Source organism: Hemicordylus capensis, chromosome 4 (assembly GCF_027244095.1).
Source record: "Hemicordylus capensis ecotype Gifberg chromosome 4, rHemCap1.1.pri, whole genome shotgun sequence".
NCBI lineage: Eukaryota > Metazoa > Chordata > Lepidosauria > Squamata > Cordylidae > Hemicordylus > Hemicordylus capensis.
Window position 1 is genome coordinate 112,716,595 of NC_069660.1, and position 21,527 is coordinate 112,738,121.

At 42.2% G+C, this 21,527-nt stretch overlaps 1 protein-coding gene across 8 annotated transcripts in view; it reads left to right on the top strand.

Moving 5' to 3' along the window:
* The window catches only part of MIGA1 (mitoguardin 1), an 83,329-nt gene that overhangs the window by 58,982 nt on the left and 2,820 nt on the right, over positions 1 to 21,527 (top strand). For 7 of the 8 annotated variants that reach the window (XM_053247964.1, XM_053247962.1, XM_053247966.1 and 4 more), the window contains 5 exons: positions 1,731 to 1,849; positions 2,019 to 2,091; positions 5,416 to 5,502; positions 9,541 to 9,639; positions 9,865 to 9,999. In XM_053247964.1, the coding sequence (XP_053103939.1) occupies positions 1,731 to 1,849; positions 2,019 to 2,091; positions 5,416 to 5,502; positions 9,541 to 9,639; positions 9,865 to 9,999 (513 nt within the window). Of the gene's footprint in view, positions 1 to 1,730; positions 1,850 to 2,018; positions 2,092 to 5,415; positions 5,503 to 9,540; positions 9,640 to 9,864; positions 10,000 to 19,625; positions 20,938 to 21,527 lie in introns of those variants that run through there. The other variant, XM_053247969.1, reaches the window with a different exon arrangement.

A 21,527-nucleotide genomic window follows, 5' to 3' on the forward strand; every position in this document is an offset into this window, starting at 1 on the left:
TCCAAAAATTGTCATACTGCTTGGGACTAATTTACTTAACAGATTACAACCAGCATTAATCACTTTCCCTTTTTTTAAAAAATGACAAGAAATAAGATGTATGTATCTCATTTATACATGTATGTAGACTGTATATATAGTCTTTGGAATGTAAACTTCAGAAAAGCGCCTTGACAGAGGCATAGCAACATTGTAGTGGGCCCTGGGACAAGAAGTGAAGATGGACCGCTGAGCCCCCTGCCACTTGCTTCTCTCTTCCCCACCAGGTCTTTGCTGTAGAAGAACAATATAGACATGGTGGAAAACCAAACATTCTTGACAAACTCTTCCTCTTGCTCCTTTGCATATAATATCACACGCTCTAATCAGAAGCCAGCAGCTTGTCAGGGAAAAGAGGGAGGAGAGATTAAGGTTTCCCAGCCAGCTTTGTATGGGGGACCACCTTAGGGACCCTGGGACGTTTGTCTCCCCCACTCCACTTATTCAATTGTAGCTACACCTCGGCTTTGTGACGCTGGCTGTAAGTTCCTTTTGAAACTGTAGTTGGGAGTAATCTCTGCAGGGTGCTGTTTTGAAGTGTTCATATGCTGTCAGCTCTGTTTGATAGCAATGGTATTGGCTTTTCTACAACCTTATGTGGTCTGTCTCTCTTTCACTATTTTTTATAACCGCATAATTGACTGGCTATTTATTTTATTTGTTATTTATTTATTTGATTTATATACCACCCTTCCAAAAATGGCTCAGGGTGGTTTAGGACTATGGTAGACCTGTTTAGCACATATTAGCATAAAGCATGCACTCCTTTTGATATCCAAAAACATTATGTTGAGGATTGTTATTCCTCTGTTTTAATTTCTCCTCTTCTAAAATATAATTAGGAGATTGCTTGAAAATCTCCCCTTCCTTGACTGTCTTTGCTTTCCTGGAATGTGCTAGAAAAGCAATTTTACATTGGTAAGAGCTCACTTGTTGTTGCCAAGTGCTTAGTGTTATGTAATGGCTAATAAATACTTTTAAAATTATATTAAGACAAAGTATTTATCTTGTGCTATATAATTATGAAAATCAACTTTAAATGGAAGATGTTTTAAAGCTCCTATATGTTAGTATGCTTATGCAAGACAGAAGTCTAAGTGTTCAGGTACTAGCCATGCTAAGCCTTCAACTGTAGTCTCCATTACATGGATGCCAGCTATACATTTTCCACTTCTCAGGACAGTGGAACTATATCCTGTTGCACCAATGTAGCTTTTCTTTGCAAATTGTACCATTGGGCCATTCCCCTTTGGGGATGGAGCTGCTCTGGAACGAGCAGAAGGTTCCAAGTTCCCTCCTGGCATCTCCAAGATAGGGCTGAGAGAGATTCCTGCCTGCAGCCTTGGAGCAGCGGCTGCCAGTCTGTGTAGACCAGGGATTCTCAACGTTGGATCCCCAGATATTATTGGACTTCAACTCCCATATTCCCCAGCCCCAATGGTCTTTGGTTGGGGATTATGCGGGTTGAAGTCCAATAACATCTGGGGACCCAACGCAGTGAATCCCTGGTGTAGACAATACTGAGCTAGATGGACCTATGGTCTGACTTGGTATATGGCAGCTTCCTATATTTAAAGAGGTGGTAAAAAGAAACTTTTAAAGGGATACCAAATAAGTGTTCAGTTTTCCATCTTCACAAAATTCTTTTAGGATATTAACTAATTATTCTTGAAAAGTGGTACCTTTTTTAGCTTGCAGAACACAAAGAAAGCCGAAACTCCTATAATATGGATTCACTTTGCCACTGTCCATTATATGAAGAAGCGCTGCACTTGGCAGAAGAGGGAAAGATTTATTCACGAGTCTTGAGGTAGGAGTGTGTGTGTGTGTGTGTGTGTGTGCGCGCATGTGTGTGTACAGTACTGATTACACAGTTTCTAAAATGTAAACAATGTCTTCGTAGAACTGTTTTTAGATTTATTTGAACTGAAGTGGAAATCTGCCATTATACTTTTATATCCTTATTTCACTGTATGTAGGACGGAAATGCTGGAGTGTTTGGGAGACAACGATTTTCTTGCTAAGCTCCATTGTATTCGCCAAGCTTTTCAGGTAAAATCTCAGTTGCCAAGGGTTTGTATTAATTGATCTTGTACTACATATGAAGATAACTTGGAGTGGTGGTGGAGAAATCACTCCATCCCTACACAGAAGTTATGGTAACAAGGATCAGTTGAACTGCAGAAGCAAACAGTGAGGTCTTGGGATGTCAATCTTCTTTTGGATGCCACTGAAGTAGGATGTAATCTGAGACAGATCTTTGAGCCTAGAATCCCTTGTATGCCGAGTACAATTGGATATGAGCCCCAGTATCCCCAGACATCACAAGGGATCTCTCTCACATTACATGTTACAACTCCTTGAGGCAAGCCTACGGTAATGAGACAATATTGCCTTTGAACGTTATTTCCTATCATGGTTTGTTGCCCTACCTAATCTTCAGCTTAACTGCAGAATTTCACAGTTAAGAGATTGATTATTGTATAGCTTGCATGGACTCAAGTCCCCACAAAACCTACATGTTTGTACCCTACAAATCATCAAAAGTTCAACTGAAAACTTCTTATTGGAGCTTTTGGCTTGGTTCAGTAGCCAGAAATTATTTCTTATCATTACTATTAATGGGCAATCTCTTCCAGGCCCCCCTCCCCAATTTCCTTCATAAGATGCTTGTTTTTTCTGAACCTTTTAAAGAGAGTTCTTTGAGAAAGTTGGAGCACTTTCCCCCACCAAGAGTTTCTAAGAAAGCTGACACACTTGGGGGAGTTCCCTTCTGGCTCCCCTTTCTCAAGTAAGCTTACCCTCATGAAGTGGGGGAAACTGGTGGCAGGTATGGCTGGTTGTCAGTAGCAGGAGCCTTGCGGGCCTCAGAATCTATGCTGAGGCTTACAGTGCTACCATCCTTACCAGCCTCCCTTTCACTCGTCCCCGCCCAAGAATCCTGCATTGGTAAGATTGTTTGGGAAAAGGGAGGATTAGCTAGTTGTGATCCTGCTACAAGTTGGGTAGAACTTTGGTGAGGTTGTCGGGCCTGCCTTGTAAAGGCCTGGTGATGGCTTAACCCTTCAGTTCACCATTACAAGCCTTTCCATTCTGAACTTTGCCAGCATCATCAATCACTGCCAACTCTTCTCCTCACCTGAATCCTATAAACGGGGGCTTGGGGGAGGGGAGTGTCATATTGCACTGAGCTTTGTAGCAGGTAGAAATGGAACAAGAAACTTGTGGTGCTTCTGCCTGCTCTAAAGCTTAGCATTATCTATAGGTTCCTAGCCCTCTTCTAACCTTTCTTTCATGCACAGAGGCTCAGGGAAGTTCTCATGTTATGTTGGGCTATGGAGCAGGCAGAAACAGCAGTAATTTCCATCTGCTCCAAAGCACATTGTGACATGACAGAATTGGAAAGGAGATCTATGTGCATTCAATATCACTTATCAGCCTTTTGGTTAAGATCAACTGTTAGTACATTCAGTAGTCACAGCCAAAGCAGTCCCTATCACTGGCCTGTACTGTCCCTGTGTCTCTACACTAGAAATGTGGGACATCATTCAAGCATAACAGTGTTGGCACTATTGTGCCACACTGTCCACATTGTCCCTTCTCCTTTTTTTCCTCTTAAGTGTTTCCCACAAACACACTTTACTGAAAAACAGGATACAATAAGTTGGCAGGCCCACGAGAAACCATGGGTGAGGGGTAAATGTTTTGGTTATAACCTATAAAGCCCTAAACAGCTTGGACCCTGGGTATTTAAGAGAACATCTTCTTTGCTATGAACCACACCGCTCATTGAGATCATCTGGAGAGGTTCGTCTGCAGTTGCCACCAGCTCGTCTGGTGACTACTTGGGGACAGGCCTTCTCCATTGCTGCCCCGAGGCTTTGGAACACACTTCCAACTTTTAAAAGGGCAGTCAGGACGCATTTGTTCACCCAGGCTTTTAATTAGATATTGTTTTAATTGTGTTTTAATAGTTTTAACTCTTTAAATTTTAATTGTTGAAATATGTTAATCTTTTTATTGGTTGTTTTTATTGTCCTGTAATCCACCCAGAGAACCTGCATTTTGGGCGGTATAGAAATATGCTAAATAAATAAAATATTGGAGAGATCTGCCCCCACCCTACCCCCATTGTACAATCATGCAAATTTGTTGAGCCTTGAGGCTACATGAGTAGGTTCTTGCTCACTTGGCTCTGATCCTTAGCAGCCTGGTGCTATAGTCCAGTTGCTCTAACTCCGCCACAAACCTGTGTGGCACAGTGCAAAGCCAGCTGCCTTTTTAGTACTTTGTTTCTGTGCTATATTTAAGAGTTTTGGCAAGGGAGAAATTGAGCTGATGAATGTGCATTGTTGTTAACAACCCTTCGCATGCAACCAAGGAAACACAGGTTTTAACCTCACAGTACCATCAGCTATATCGGGCAGCAGCAATATAGGGAGATGCTGAAAGGCATCATCTCATACTGAATGGGAGGATGCAATGGTAAACCCCTCCTGTATTCTACAAAAGACAACCACAGGGCTCTGTGGTCGCCAGGAGTCGACACCGACTTGATGGCACACTTTACCTTTTTACCATCAGCCCAAATTCCCACCCCCAGAACACAGGGCCATCCAAATTTGGCACTAGAGGGAACAAATGAGGATCCTCAACAAAAGGATGTAGTGTAATCCTAACTGTAGTGCTCCTGCCAGAACTCTAACCAGCCTGGAAAAGGAGTCTTGTAGGCTATTTGGAATTTTAGGTGATACCTTTTGTGGGGCCCCACCCTACCCCTCCCTTTCCTACTGTGCTATATAGGTTTGAAATAATGTTTCCTCAAAGAGCTTTTACTATAAGCTGTTAGGGGCTTCAGCAGGACAATTTATTATCTCCCCCTGCCTTCTATTTTTCTTTCTTTCTCTAATAAAAAAGGAAAAGAAGAAGGGATTCACTTGCTCAAGATCCAGAAAGCTCGCACAATTTTATTTATTTTTTGTTCCCAAACTTACATAAATCTTAGTAGTCCCTCACTGTCTCATTTTTGGGTGGCCCTGTTTTGCTTCCAAATTGACAAAACTATTAACCACCTGGATTTGTTGTTAGAAGGGATGGATGATGGTGATTTGAAAGTGCCTTTCCTGTGATTAGCAAAATACCCATATCTTGTATGAACAAGCAATATGATTAAAAAACAAACCCCTTCCCTAAAAATACACAGCAAATAAAGCAGGGCTGGGTTTTTTGCACAAACATTGAGGAGGCCCATTTTTAGTGAGTACCTTTGTTTAGCAAAGTTATCAGTGAATATAATAATCTTACTTATGGTATAACTGCTTTAGTTAAATTGCTTTTCAAGCTTCTAGCTTTGTAATGGCTGGTGATTCTTCCCAGGTAATTCTGTCAGATTCTGCTAATAGAATATTCCTTGCTGAAAGTGGAAGAAAAATTTTGTCTGCTTTGATAACAAGAGCAAGAAAGGTGAGCACTATTTTGTTTAATTTTGTGCTTGTGGGAAATAGACTCTGCATCAGCAACCCCTACACAAACTTTATGTAATTACTAGCAGTATTACACGCCCTGAAATCATTTCTACCTCTACTGAAAAATCAAATAGTGCAAGTTCTACTAGACAGTACAACAGTGATTGCATACAAATTGCCAAGGAGAGACAGTGTCTTGATCTCTCTGCAATCTAGTGCTACAGTTGTGGGAGTGGAGCATACACCATGGTGTGCATCCAGTACCCTTGCACACCAAAGGCATGGACCAATACTTTGGTGGATGCCCTGAGCATAGACTTGGACTTCTCCCAGCAACATGAATGGGAGATAAATCCAGGTATTGTCCTCAATATCTTTCAGAACTGGGGGACCCCACTAATAGATCATTTTATGACACACGTCACCATAAATGCAACCTCCTCTACTGCTCCATAGCAAGCCTGAGGAAGTACTCAATGGGAGATGCCATGGAAAAAAGGCCTGAACTATATATTTTCTCCTTTCCCCCTGCTCTCCAGAGTCATGAGCAAAATCTTACAAGAGCGAACACAATGCATTCTACTCATCCCATGGTGACCCAGATAGCTGTAGTTTTCCATCCTTCGCCGCCTGTCACAAGGACACCTTCGTCCCCCCCACTGCCAAAACATCCTATCACAGAGATCAGGCCACGTCTTCTACCACAACCTCCAGCTACTGAACCTAACTGCCTGGAGGCTCAACTTCATTCTCCTAAATGAGAAGAGAGAGTGAACAAGAAGAAACTATAAATGCAAATGGAAGAGGTTCATGCACTGTGATATTACTAAAGATTTTGATCCCTGTAAGGCTTCCATATGTCAAATCCTCTTTTATTTGCATCTAAAGAACTTGGGACTCTACAATGCCATCAAGGTTCATATGGCCATGCTCTCTGCAAGACATCCAAACTGGGACGCACCCACCATGTTCTCCCATCCTGACTTGAAGAGATTATTTAAGGAGATCAATAAGCTGTTTCCACCTATTGAACCTTGGAGTCTTTTGCTAGTCCTGTCTGTGCTTACAGAGGCTCCATTGGCCTCCTCCTCGCTTAAGTATCTGTCTTTAAAGACTACATTCTTAATTGCCATTACATTGGCAAAGAGTGCCAGTGAACTATCTGCTCTTAGAGCTGATTCCTCTTACACAAAGTACTTTCCGGACAAAGTCACTCGAAGGACGGATCCATCTTTGATACTCGAAATAATTTCTGAATTCCTTCTAAACAAAGACATAGTCTTACCTTCTTCATGAACCCTTCTACTCTGGAGAAGTCAATGCACTCCTTGGACGTCAGAAGATCTCTGCTTTATTATATGGACTGAACGAAGGCATTCAGACAGTCCAATAAACTGTTCATCTCCTATAAGGGAGGGAGAAAGGGACAGCCTATCTCTAGCCAGAGGCATTAGCACTGGCTGATAGAATTGATCTTCATATGCTACAATAAATGGGTGTCAAGCCTCCCTCAAGAATCAAGGCACATTCAACTAGACAACCACTTCAGCAGCCCACATTTTGGGCAAAAGCATGACAGACATTTGCAAACAGCTACATGGTCCTCATATCTTCCCTTTGTCTACAACATTATGCTGTGGACATCTGCTCAGTGGCAGAGCCAACTTTGGTCAGACAGGCAGTTCTTTAAAAAGGTGCTCTATTCTAGCACCCACCACCGTTCAGGTGAGCTCGCGAAATCACCCATTTTGTGAGCGAACATGATCACCTCAAAGATAAACAGATTGCTTACCTGTAACAGGTGATCTTTCTGGTGATCCATATACACTCACAGCGCCCTACTGCTCGGATACTTCCACAGTACTATTGGCTTACCTGATTTCATCCATCCATGTTCTTAGATCATCACAGCAGCTAAATAAGAACTGAGAAGGCGCTCTCCCACAGAAAATAACAGTTGTACCACATGTGCAATTCAGCGGAGCCAAAGAGCGCCTCATGGAGCTATTGAATTCTTCCGCAGGGGTTATTGAACAGGCATAGAGCCCATTGTCTGAGCTCTAAACCACAAGGACTGGAAAGCAGCTAATGTAACTCCCCATTTTCAAAAAGCGATTCATTAGGGATCTGGGAATTTACAGGCTGGTTAGCTTAACTTCTGTGCTGGATAGGAAAACATACTTAAGGACAAAATCAAACATATAGGAGAACAGGCTTTGCTGAAGGAGAACCAGCATAGCTTCTACAATGGCAAGTCTTACCTCATTAACCTTTTGGAGTTCTTTGAGATATCAACAGGCATGTGGAGGAAGGTTATCTGGTTGACATAGTATATTTGGACTTCCAAAAAGCTTTTGACAAAGTTCCTCACAAAAGGCTCTTGAGTAAACTTAGCAGTAATGGAATAAGGGGACAGATTCATCTGTAGATCAGTAACTCGTTGAAGGACAGGAAACAGAGAGTAGGTATTAAAGGACAGTTTTCACAATGGAGGGAAGTAAGAAGTGGAGGTCCACAGGGATTTGTACTGAAATCAGTGCTCTTTAACTTGTTCATAAATGATCTAGAAGTTGGAGTAAGCTGTGAAGTAAACAAATTTGCAGAAAACACTAAACTATTTAGGGTAGTGAAATCCAAAACAGATTGTGAGGAGCTCCAAAAGGATCTCTCCAGTCTTGGTGAATGGACGACAAAAGTAATGCAAATAGGGGCAAAAAAACCCAACTTCACATATACACTGATGGGGTCTGAGCTGTCAGTGACTGACCAGGATTGATATCTTGGGGTCTTGGTGGACAGTAGGGATGTGCAAACTTGCTTGAGATCAAGCCGGTTCATCATCAAACCAAGCTTCTCTGATGGCTCACCCTCGAGCCAAACAGGGCCTGGTTTGGTTCAGCTCAAACCCCCCTGGTTTCGAGCCAACCCCCCCAGGCATGCAAATGGCCAGTGCACATGTGTGGCAGCCTTCAAAATGGCCACTGTGAGCAGGCAGAGTGCTGAAAAGGCCCATACTGGGAGTGGCCAGCAATGGGATGGGCAACTTTCGGCAGCACACACACACACACACACACACACACACACATACATACACACACACACGCCGAATGCTTACAGTTTTAAAAAAATAAATCTGTGCATGTCAAGCACGGAACCAAACCAGGTTCAGTTCTAGTCTGGTTCTGTTCTAACCGAACCGGGCTTCCCAGTTCCATGCGCACTTCTAGTAGACAGCTCATTGAAAGTGTCAACTCATTGTGCAGCAGCTGTGAAAAAGGCAAGTTCCATGCCAGGGATCATTAGGAAGGAGATTAAATAAAACTGCTAATATTATAATGACATTATACAAATCTTTGATGCAGCCACATTTGGAGTACTGTGTAAAGTTCTGGTCACTGTATTTTAAGAAGGATGTTGAAGAACTGAAAAAGGATCAGAAAAGGGCAACCAAGATTACCAGGGGCCTGGAGCCACCTTCCTTATGAGGCAAGGCTACTGCATCTGGGGCGTCTTCGTTTGGAAAGGAGGCAACTAAGGGGAGACATGATTAAGGTGTATAAAATTATGCATGGAGTAGAGAGAGTGGACATAAAGAAAATTTTATCCCTCTCTCACAACACTAGAACCAGGGGTCATCCCATGAAACTGAAGTCCAGGAAATTTAGGACCAACAAAAGGAAGCCCTTTTTCATCACAGTGAATGAGGAATCTATGGAATTCTATGCCACGGGATGTGGTAATGGCCACAAGCCTGGATGGCTTTAAAAGAGACTTAGACAAATTCAAGGAGGAGCGGTCTATCAATGGCTATTAGTATAGTGACTATAGGCCACCTCCAGCCTCAGAGGCAAGATGCCTCTAAATACCAGTTTCAAGGGAGCAACAGCAGGAGAGAGGGCAGGCCCTCACCTCTTGCCTGTGGGCTTCTCAGAAGCACCTGGTGGGCCACTGTGAAACAGGATGCTTGACTAGATAGTTATTGGGCCTGATTCAGCAGGGCTTTTCTTATGTACTATCTCTTGGTTTTACTTCACAGAATCCAAAGAAATTTGAAGAAGTCTTTGATGAAATGATCTTTTTCTTAGACCAGACTGATAACTGGGCTAATACTGAAATGGAACTCTCTGCTTTGGGAGTAAGTATATGTTGCTCTTCTGATTCAACTAAGATTTTGTAATGGTTTTCTATTTGCTGTGCCTAGACAACTATCATTTCCATTTCTAATTAGTTTATTTAAGAAATGTATTCAACGTTGTTTTACTACGATTTAGAATTTCCTACAAAATTTATAATATTGGTTTATTGATCTTGTTTTTGTACAGCTGTTTTGTATCTTTTAAACGTTTTGATTGTAATGCAGGTGAAACACCTAAATTTCTATGATGTTGTTCTGGACTTCATATTAATGGATTCCTTTGAAGATTTAGAAAATCCACCCGTGTCTATACAAAATGTGGTCAACAATAATTGGCTAAATTCTTCCTTCAAAGAAACTGTAAGTAGCAATTTTTTTCTCTGTGTGCTTTGATTATTTCCATATGGTTGTTGCAGAATATTAGCATTCTAGCTGGCTGGGCGCAGAGCATCTGTACCTCTAGTTCCCCCCACCCGCCGCCACTTTCTTTGCCCATCCACCACCGCCACATTCTCCCCAACCGCCCACCCACCTGTCCAGCATCACCGCTTTCCTCTTCCCCTGCTGGCAGCTTGCTCACGAACTCTCACTGGAGCTGCCACGCAAGGGATTCGCGACGGGTGCGCCTAAAAGAGAGAGAGATTTATTTGTTTATTTATTTGTTTGTTTATTGTTATTTCTTATTTACACAGTCAGACAGGTGTTATTGACTGGTTTGTTTTATACAGACATCGAGTCCTTCCCAAGGACCTGGGATGGCTGAATTTTATTATCAATGTTGTTGCTGTTATTATTATAGATATCATCGCAAAATATAGGCTGTTCCAAGTAAAGTTGCTTTTTTAATTGGCTGATGGTGATTTCTGTGGCCCCTATTGTGCTGAGGTGCTCTTCAAGGTCTTTTGGAACTACACCCAGGGCGCCAATTACCACTGGGATTATTTTGGTCTTTTTCTGCCACAGTCTTTCAATTTCAATTTGTAGATCTTTGTATTTTGTGATTTTTTCTATTTCTTTTTCTTCTATTCTGCTATCACCTGATATTGCTATGTCGATTATTTTGACTTGGTTTTCTTTCTTCTCAACTACAGTTATATCTGGTGTATTGTGTGGCAGATGTTTGTCTGTTTGTAGTCGGAAGTCCCATAATATTTTTGCGTCTTCATTTTCTACCACTTTTTCAATTTTAAGGTCCCACTAATTTTTGGCTGCAGGTAGCTTGTATTTTTTGCAGATGTTCCAGTGTATCATCCCTGCTACCTTGTCATGCCTTTGTTTGTAGTCAGTCTGTGTGATCATTTTACAACAGCTGATTAGGTGGTCCACTGTTTCATCTGCTTCTTTACAAAGGCGGCACTTGCTGTTTGTTGTTGACTTTTCGACTTTGGCTCTTATTGCATTTGTTCTTAGTGCCTGATCTTGTGCAGCCGGTATTAAACCCTCTGTTTCTTTCTTCAAGTTGCTATTCTTAAGCCATTATTATTTATTTACACAGACAGACAGGTGTTATTGACTGGTTTGTTTTATCCAGACATCAAGTCCTTCTCAAGGACCTGGGATGTTGTTATTATTATTTACATTTTATATACTGTTCTTCTTCCTCCAAGGAGCCCAGAGCGGTGTACTACATACTTAGGTTTCTCCTCACAACAACTCTGTGAAGTAGGTTAGACTGAGAGAGAAGTGACTGGCCCAGAGTCACCCAGCAAGTATCATGGCTGAATGGGGATTTGAGCTCAGTTCTCTTCAGTCCTAGTCCAGCATTCTAACCACTACACCACACTGGCTCTTTATATATAGATGTAGTTAGGACAATGCATTCATCCTGAGCAGTTTTTAAAACTGAAAGGAAACGTATTGCATGGAGGTAGATATTTCAGACTCCTTTTGCCCGTCTAGCATGTTATAATTCTAGACGGGCATTATTATTATTAATGTCTTATATCTGCTAGTACTCCATTGACTTTTCTATAACTGCTAATATGCTTTAAAAATAATGATAAAACTCAATTTATTTGTTGGATCTAGCTGGATAATGTATTACATAATATTATTATGTGCATAATAAGATATAATATGGACATGAGTGAAAATGAATCCTTTCTCCATATGTCCAAGCCGTTAAAAAATAAGTACAAGAAATCTGACACCAGCTGTACCTATATGCCTTCCACAGTGAGAATAGCAAACTAATTATTTCTAAGAAAGTAATCTCCATGGAGTGGCAGTTAAACTGCAAGACTGAGAAAATCATGCATTCATTATTAGACACCAGTATTCTTGACATTAAACTGATCCAGGTACCCATTATTAATATTGAAGAGATCATGCAGATAGCTGTTGTTCTATTTCACATCACAGTTTCAGCTGATTAAAATTTCCTGTTCTCCATGCATTAAATGATACAGGTAAAAACTTGTTTGGAATTATGTGGCATTACATCATACTGCTCAGGGAAATTTGATCTTCTGTAGCATGGCAATAGCTTAGTTTAGGAATGGTCTAATTACACTCAGTCTATTTTTTTGTTTGGGCTTTTTTCAGAAACCTCAAGATCCACAATGTGAATTCAAATTTTAAAAGCAATAGTGCATATTTGGGCTTTCTTAACAGCTAAGACACAACTAATCTGTGTGTTAAGTGATCCAAGAATGCACTATTGCTTAAGAACATAAGAAGAGTTACATAGGATCAAACCAAGTAATACCTAGTCCATCTTTGCAATAATCCCAGCAGCCAGTGTACACTGGGCTGTCCAGTGGTCTACTAGTCAACCATAGTCTATCTTAAGTACATCCATGGTCTAGAAAAGATGTATATTATACCCAATTCATGTAGATAAGTTTGATCACATAGCAAAAAATGTTTCAGCCTAGCAACTGCCCCTACTCCATTTTTTGATGGTAGCCATCTTGCTTTTTTGTTTTTTTCTGTACAAAACACAATCTCTTTTGAAATGAATTGGGCAAGATATCCAGGTACACACTGTGCCTGCAGAGAATCAGTCCTCACTGGGCATAAGTGATAAGCCTGTTTCTATCCTTGGGATGTGCATATGTGGGCACTCTCCCTTGCTTGATCAAGGAAGCACGTTCCAGAACTAATGTAGGCACTCTCCAGTGCAGGGAAGGAGCATTACTTTGATGTAGTAGGAAATTAATCCATGGAAACATCTATATCTGTTTGTAACTTTTAAAATGAAAGTGCATTGGCCACCTTGCAAAATATATGTAAAATCTACATATAACTTATTGGCTGACATACTGAGGAATCAGTGGCCTAGCCAGTGGAAGGCCAGTCTGTGTCCGTCCCGCTGGCAGTCCTGCATGTGACATCCATGTGCATCATGTCAACCGCCCCAGCTCTCCTGATTGCTTTTCCAGCCAGTGTCTGCTGCCTGGCTGTTTTTATTTCCCTTTTTCTTCCTCCAGCAAGGGAGAGAAAGGGAAATAAACACAGCCAAACAGCAGACACTGGCTGGAAATGAGCTCAGGAGAACTTGCATGGTTCTCCAGAGCCTGGGCCATGCCCCCTTTGCAAGTGACCTTGCTCACAAAGGTAGCATGGCCCAAGCTTTGGAGAGCTGTGCAAACATTCTTGATCTCATTTCCAGCCAGTGTTTGCTGTCTGGCTGTGGTTTATTTCCCTTTCTCTTCCTCCAGCAAGGGAGAGAAAGGGAAATAAACACAGCCAGCCAGCAAATGCTGACTAGAAATGCAATCAGGAGGGCTGGGGTAGGCCCTCTGGCGATTGGGCCATGCCCCCTTTCTGCATGATGTCACACACAGACACACACGGTGGGCACTGGTGGCCCTTTACATTGGTGGCCTGGGTTCTTTGAACCCTACTGCTCGATGGTGGCTCCCTCCTTGTGAGGAATATTATTCGAAGTAGTCTCATTGAAATTAAAAGGACAAGTTAAGCATTTTGTAACTTGTCCTTTTAATTTCAATGGTACTACTTTGAGTAATTTTCCTAAACCAGCCACTGATTTAAAGCATGATCTTTCCCAGGGCTTTTGATTCTGCCTTAATTATTCAAGAAATTTTTTAGTCTTCTATGGAACACTAGAAGGAAATGAAAAAGCAAAATGGCTGCCATGTAGGAGAAGTCAGAGAAAGATCTGTGGTATGCTCACTGAAGACAGAGCTATCTTCTTTCACTGTAGGTTTTCAGTCTTTCTCTGTTTTTATCTTAAAAGGGCCCAGATGAGAGACTTCTGCGTAGTTTCTCTGTTGACTTCTGTGGCTGCCAGTTGTTTTCCAGTGGGTTTCTCCTAGAAGCTACCAGTTTTCTAATCTAGTTCATGAAGGATCACAAGCCAGAATCACTACTTGGACTGGGGATCTGAATAAGAATGAAAGAACTGTCCTGTGGATCAAATTAAGGTGGTTCTATCCAGAATACTATTTCCAATAGCAGCCACCCAGATGCCTGGAATGTGATTGGCATCCTATGCTGTTTTGTCCCCAGAAAATGATACTGAACTCAAAATATACTGCTCCTGAATGTGAAGTGATTAGAAACACCCCACCACTATTGCCAAAAATCCTCACATTGCTTTTTCACAGTCCATTATTATATATTTTGGTGGTGTGATACTTTACTAGCTTCCAGTTTTTCAAAAGGAAGAGTGGCACTGGTATCCCTGTTGCTACAGAAACATAAGTTCATCTCTAGCATAAGAATACTGTTGTTTTGTCTGCAGTTGGGCATCTTCTGTTCATATAAGATGATCTTCTTGAAACTTAGGCATGGTTCAGTCCCATCAATGACAATTCTGGAACACAGTTAAGTGTACTTAGCTATCTATCCATTGCACCCATTGAATACAGAAAGAACAAGGCTTTTGCTTCTAGAAAAGAACACACAACTTGTGACTGTCATTTTTATATTTTCATTATCTGAGGAGTCGATATTGCTATATTAACCAAAGAGAAATATGTTTATACCATTTTAACTCCATGTTTTCTTACTCAGTATTTTATCTCTGCACCCCATAACCTGTTTTCTCTCTCCCCTGAAATCTTCTCTGTTAATGCTCTTTCATTTTCTCTCTCTACTCTGTAATGTGTTCTCTCTCAGCACACCATAGCTTGTGTATACTCGCATGTGATGTGGTGGGTGGGTGTATTTCTCAGCATTACCACAGATCTTTTCCCATCTCTTGGCACCCTTACCCGCTTGGCGCCCTAGGTGACTGCCTAGTTCGCCTGGCGGGCAGGCCGGCCCAGGCAGAGAGAAAGAGGGCAAAACAGATAAAGTTACATAAAGACCATTATGCCAGCCACAAGAGCGGACTACTGAGGAGAACGGGCAGGTGCTCCCCATCCCTGTTGCTCACCCCATCCCTCTTCTCACCACATCCCTCTTCTCACCCCATCCCTCTTCTCACCACAATGGGCCCACCCCTTCATGAGGAGAGCAGGGGACAGGGATGGGATGCCCTCCTTGCCATGGTGGGCCACCAGCTAGCCATGACAGTGTCATAGCAGAAGTGGCTGCCTGCCATGGTAAGGTGAACGAGCAGGCGCTCCCCATCCCTATCATTTGCCCCTTTCTCTTCTCACCACAACAGGCCACTCGTTATCACCATGGAAGGCAAGGTCGGAGCACACCACCCCTTCCTTTTGTCACTGTGGTGAGGATGGAGAACAGCTGGGTGAGCAAAAGGGATGGGAAATGCCCACTCAGGTGTTGTGAGCCCACTCAACAGGTGAAGTGTGGGAGAGGGGAGTGTCCACGTCACCTGGTGCACCACCAGCTCTTGGGCCAGCGCTGCTCTCTGCATCTCCACAGATCTTTCTGCATTCTGCATTCTCATCTTGGTACACCCATTTTTTTCTTTACCCACCTTGCAGGTCTCCGTATTCCATTTCCCAGAGTCCTATTTCTTCCTTCATTTTATTCCTCTGCTGCTGCTTCTCTTCTACTGGCTGTTGACAACAGGCTGGAAAACCTGGTGCCAGCTCACTATATGTCTCTGAATCTAGGAGGAAGAGGAACAGTTCAGATGTAGGAATTTCCCCCTCCCAAACTCTTGAATGAGCCTTAGATTAAGACTTACAAACAAATGGTAATTGTGACCACCCTGGGGAATTCCAGTCAGCCCTCAGGCCTTATGTTTTGTAAAAAAGAGATGAAATTGTTTCTGGTTCCAAAGAGACTTGCATGGTTCCAAAGAGACATGTTGTGCAGGAAGAGATTTTGCAGTGGAGGAAGCTGAGATGCTTGCTTTCAAACTTTTGAGGGTGGTTTTTGTTTATATTTTCCTGTCATGGAAATATTAGAATCAACCACACACACACACACACACACACACACACACACACACACACACAGAGGCGTTTTGTCAGTAGCAGATTACCTCCTAGTACTGAAGTAGCAGTGCATTCCATTTAAATTCTGTTATGTCCTATGGGAGACAAAAGCCTAGGTTTACCATCTGTATATTGTACTATTCCAATCCTTATTAGGACAAAACTGCTTGGCTGTGTCAAAAACTATTTAAAGTATGGGTTTTGTTTTTTTAAGTTTTTCTTTTCTTTTTAACAATGTGGTCAAAACAAAAGTATGTAATGTATTTTTTTAAGGACTCAAATACTTCTGATTTTAAAACCTCTTTTGGCATGAAAAATATGCTGGGGACATTGGCTTGAATATAAGCTGTAATTGTGTTAAAATTTGAAAACCAGAAAGTGTTTGTTTAACTGCCATATATTCTGGAAGGCAGTGGGGTGGGGGAGTAGTTCCTCTGAGATAAGAAGAAGAAATATAGAATAATAACAATGCCTGTTACTGGGCTAATTAATACTGATTAAAATAATGCAAATAGTCTTCCCATCTTAATCTGGCTTTGCTAAAGTTGGAGATTTGCAAACTATGTATAAAATTCTGCCCTAATTTTAGAAAACAAGGTTCTTAACCTTTACTTAAAGACTTATTTGGTTCTTTATTTTACACAGTGCAGAAGTCACCACCATTCCTCTTTGGTATTCTGAACTGTTTATGGAATTTGATAGCTAGCATAAGGACAGTTGTACTGTGTCAGCTGGACTACGGTCGTTTGACTGAGCTCCCTGTCTTCCACAGTGGACAGATTCAGTTGTTTCTGGAAACATAGTACAGCTCAGCTGACTAGAGCACAATACCAGCAGCTTTCACCCAGGAAAGAGAGAGAGCCTTATTATTTTGCTGTTAGATGGTGAGAGCACTTGTGAGAGAGTTAGTGCGAGCACCTTTCTTATGAGGCTAGGCTACAGCATCTGGGGTTCTTTACCTTGGAAAAGAGGCAACTAAGGGGAGACATGATCGAGGTGTATAAAACTATGCATGGAGTGGAGAGGGTGGACAGAGAGACATTTTCTCCCTCTCTCACAACACTAGAACCAGGGGTCACCCCATGAAACTGAAGGTTGGGAAATTTAGAACCGACAAGAGGAAGTACTTTTTCACACAGCACATAATTAATCTATGGAATTATTTGCCATGGGATGTGGTGATGGCCACCAGCTTGGATGGCTCTAAAAGGGGCTTAGACAGATTCATGTTGGACAGGTCTATCAATGGCTACTATTCTGGTGACTATAGGCCACTTTCAGCCTCTGAGGCAATATGCCTCTAAATACCAGTTTCAAGGGAACAACAGCAGGAGAGAGGGCATGCACATACCTCTTGCCTGTGGGCTCCCCAGAGGCATCTGGTGGGCCACTGTGTGAAACAGGATGCTTGACTAGATGGGCCTTGTGCCTGATCCAGCAGGGAAGTTCTTATGGTAAAAGAGAACACTAAAACAACGATGAGTACCAAAATTAAATATAGCATAGTGGTATTTTTTGTTGGAGGCACAGCTCCAGCTGCATCATATGTTTGCACTTTCTATCCTAGTGATCACTAGGGGCATTAGGAGTAGAGAAATTGTGAGGGAGGGTCTTGCTCTTTATTCCCCTTCTTGTCTCTCCCTCTGCTCTGGCTTTCTCTGATTTGGTAGACTTATACTCTCGAGAATCTCTCACTTCCTCCTTATTACTCCATGCTCTGCTGCATTCTCCATTACCCATGCAGCTTCTTTCTCTCCCTCTCTACTCTGCACTATGAAGGTGGAAAACTCAGGGGCACCAACTTTTCTATCCAAGTATGTAACTTCCCCGATAAACCTTACTTGCAGAACCTTAAAGATCTGTCTCAAGATACTGTTTAATGGACTTCCTCTTCTTTCACACACACTTGCTTTGCTATAATTGGATTGAACTAAACCTCTCCCCTCCAACAATTTTGCTAACCTAAGCCTCATTCAGACATTATAAAATGGAGGCTGTGTTCTAGTACAGCCTCAGGAATCAGAAAAAAGGCAGAAGTCCTGCCTGGTATGTCAGTCATTCTCCTCTGCCAGGCACGTCCATCACACTTACAGCCTTCGTCTGAAGAGACAAAGCCTGTTATGGTAATGAAGAGTGCTTTCATGAGCAGGAGACTTCTGTGCCCTGCTCACAGAAACATCCTCCATCACGCTTAGAGCCTTTGCCTCTTCGGATGATGGCTGTAAGCATGATGTACCTGCCTGGCAGGGGACAGTGACTGACACACTAGGTGGAACTTGGGTCTCCTTTCTGGGGGTATACTTAAGTACAGCCTCCATTTTATAACATCTGGATGAGGCTCTGTTTTCAGCGTGAAGTAGAATTTTTGAATTCTAGAAACTGGAACTTTGGAGGTCTTCTAATTCAACTCATCACCGCTCAGTATGAAATCTGCTATGATATCTCTGACCGAGGGACAGTTAGGCTCTGATACAATTGTTAAGCACATAGAAGAACAGGCCCTGTTGAAGGAGAACCAGCATTACTTCTGCAAAGGTAAATCTTGCCTCGCCAATCTTTTGGAGTTCTTAGAGGGTGTCAACAGGCATGAGGATAAAGGTGATCCAGTTGACATAGTATACTTGAACTTCCAAAAAGCTTTCAGAAACATTTCTTATCAAAGACTCTTGACTAAACTTAGCAGTCATGGGATAAGAGGACAGGTTCATGTTTGGATTGGTAACTGGTTGAAAGACAGGAAACAGAGCGTAGGTATAAATGGACAGTTCTCTAAATGGAAGGAAGTGCCTTTTAATTTAATCATTAATTATCTAGAAGTTGGGGTAAACAGTGAGGTGACCAAATTTGCAGATGACACCAAGCTATTCAGGATAGTGAAATCCAAAATAGATTGTGAGGAGCTCCAAAAGGATCTCCTCAAAATGGGGGAATGGGTGACAAAATGACAAATGTGGTTGAATGTTAACAAGTGTAAAGTGATGCATATTGGAGCAAAAACCCCAACTTCACATATACCCTGATGGGGTCTGAGCTGTCAGTGACTGATTAGGAGAGGGATCTTGGGGTTGTGGTGGACAGCTCATTGAAAGTGTCGACTTGGTGTGCAGCAGCTGTGAAAAAGGCCAATTCCATGCTTGGAATCATGGGGGAGGCGTGGTGGTGGATTCCAAACAAAACTACTAATATTATAATTATAATGCCTTTATACAAAATTATGGTGAGACTACATTTGGAGTATTGTGTACGGTTCTGGTCACCATACAAATCAGATCTTTATTGTTACGGTCATTCGACCAGCAAAACACAGAGTACAAAAGCTTTACATAAAAGCGAACTTGTACAAATAAAGTAATAAACTGTTAAAACATAAAACAGAACCATAACACCCGAGTTCATCCATTACATAAAACTGAGGGCTCCATGCATTATAATATGGCCATCATACCTCAGAAAGGGCATTACAGAACTGGAGAAGGTGCAGAAGAGGGCAACCAAGATGATCAGGGGCCTAAAGCACCATCATTACTAGGCAAGGCTACAACACATGGGGCTCTTTAGTTTTGAAAAAAGACAATTGAGGGGAGACATGATAGAGGTCTATAATATCATGCATGGTGTCGAGTAAGTTGATAGAAGTAAATTTTTCTCCCTCTCTCACAACACTAGACCCAAGGGTCATCTGATGAAACTGATTGCCAAGAAATTTAGGACCAGCAAAAGGAAGTATTTTTTTTTCATACAACACTAATTAACCTATGGAATTCTCTGCCATGGGATGTTATGTAAGCCAACAGTCTGAATAGTTTAAGAAGGGTTTAGATAAATTCATATAGGACAGGATTAGGGATGCATAAGGTCTATAGGCCTCCTCCAGCCTCAGAGGCAAGATGCCTCTAAATACCAGTTGCATGGGAGCAACAGCAGGTGAGAGGGCAAGCCATTAGCTCTTGCCTGTGGGCTTCCCAGAGGCATCTGTTAGGCCACTATGTGAAACAGGATACTGGACCAGATAGATCTTGGGCCTGATCCAGCAGGGCTGTTTTTAAGTTCTGTTTTGAAACTTCCAGTAAAGGAAAATCCATCACTGTGGAAGGCAGACTGTTCCATTGCTGAACAGCTATTTCAGTAAGGAAAATTCCTTCTAATTTCTAACCTAAATCTGCTTCTTTTTAATGTTAACCTATTGGCTTTAGTTCTGTCTTCAGGAGCAACAGAAAACAAGTCTGCTCAACCTTCTATGTGACTGCCCTTCAGATATTTGAAGATGGCTATCATATTTCCCTTTAGTCTTTTCTCCTCCAGGCTAAAAGTACCCAGCTCCTTCAACTGTTCCTCTTGGGTTTTGGTTTCCAGACTGCACACCATTTTTGTCGTCTTCCTCTGAACCTGTTTCAGTTTATCAATGTCATTTTTAAAAATGTGATGCCCCAAACTGGAAACTGTGTGTTCCAAGTGAGGTCTGACCAGTGCAGAATAGAGAGGAACTCTAGCCCTATCCAGACATTATGCTATACGTGCATACAGGTGTCTGTACAAATATATATGGCTTTTGTATGCATAACTATAGATTTTAAACTTGAGCCAGAGTACAGGCCCTTCAAATGCAAGGTACAGATAGGTCTGCTGTTGTGTATGCATAAATATGTTAAATAAATTAAGCATAGTGTGAGTAACTGTACATGCATACAGACTTATACATGCATACACACTATATAAATATGTGTGTGTTGGAAGAAAACGTGTGAATAGGGCTTATTACTTTTCATTATCTGGACACTATCCCTCTGTTAATGTAGCCCAATATTTTATTAGCTTGTTAAACAACTGCATCACACTGCCGGCTCAACTTATAGTACGGATGTGCATGGAACCGTTTCGAACGGCAGGTGGTTTTGCTAGTTTGAAGGCAGGGGTGTGGGGTGTTGCTTTAAGTGGGAACGTACCCCTCCCACTGCTCTTCTCCCACCAGCGCTCCTTTTTCAGTAAGTCCATGGGGCGGCAGCGTACCTCCCTGCCACCCCGTTTGCCCCTGTTTACCAGATATACCCGGAAATATCGGGCGCAGGGATGTGCGCATCACTCACCAGCGCACAGCAGGTGTGGCACGCGCATCCTTGCACCCAATACTTCTGAGTATATCTGGTAAATGGGGACAAAAGGGGCAGCAGGGAGGTATGCTGCCGCCCCATGGACTTACTGAAAAAGGAGCGCTGGCAGGGGAAGAGCGGCAGGAGGGGTAAGATCACCCTCGCTTAAAGCGGCACCCCACCACCACCTTCGAGCCTCCTCCGCCCGGTTCCGTGAACATCCCTAACTTGTAGTCCACTAAGATACCTAGATCCTTTTCACTTGTACTGCTAGAAAGCCAGGTCTCTCCTATACCATACTTGTGAATTTGATTTTTTACATTTCTTGCTGTTGAACTTCATCTTGTTTATTTTGATCCAATGTTCTAGCCTTATTCATGATTGTTTTGAGTCTTGAATCTGTCTTCTAGGGTCTTAGGTACTCCCCACCCCACCCCGCCACACACACACATACACACACTTTGTGTCATCCACTGATTTG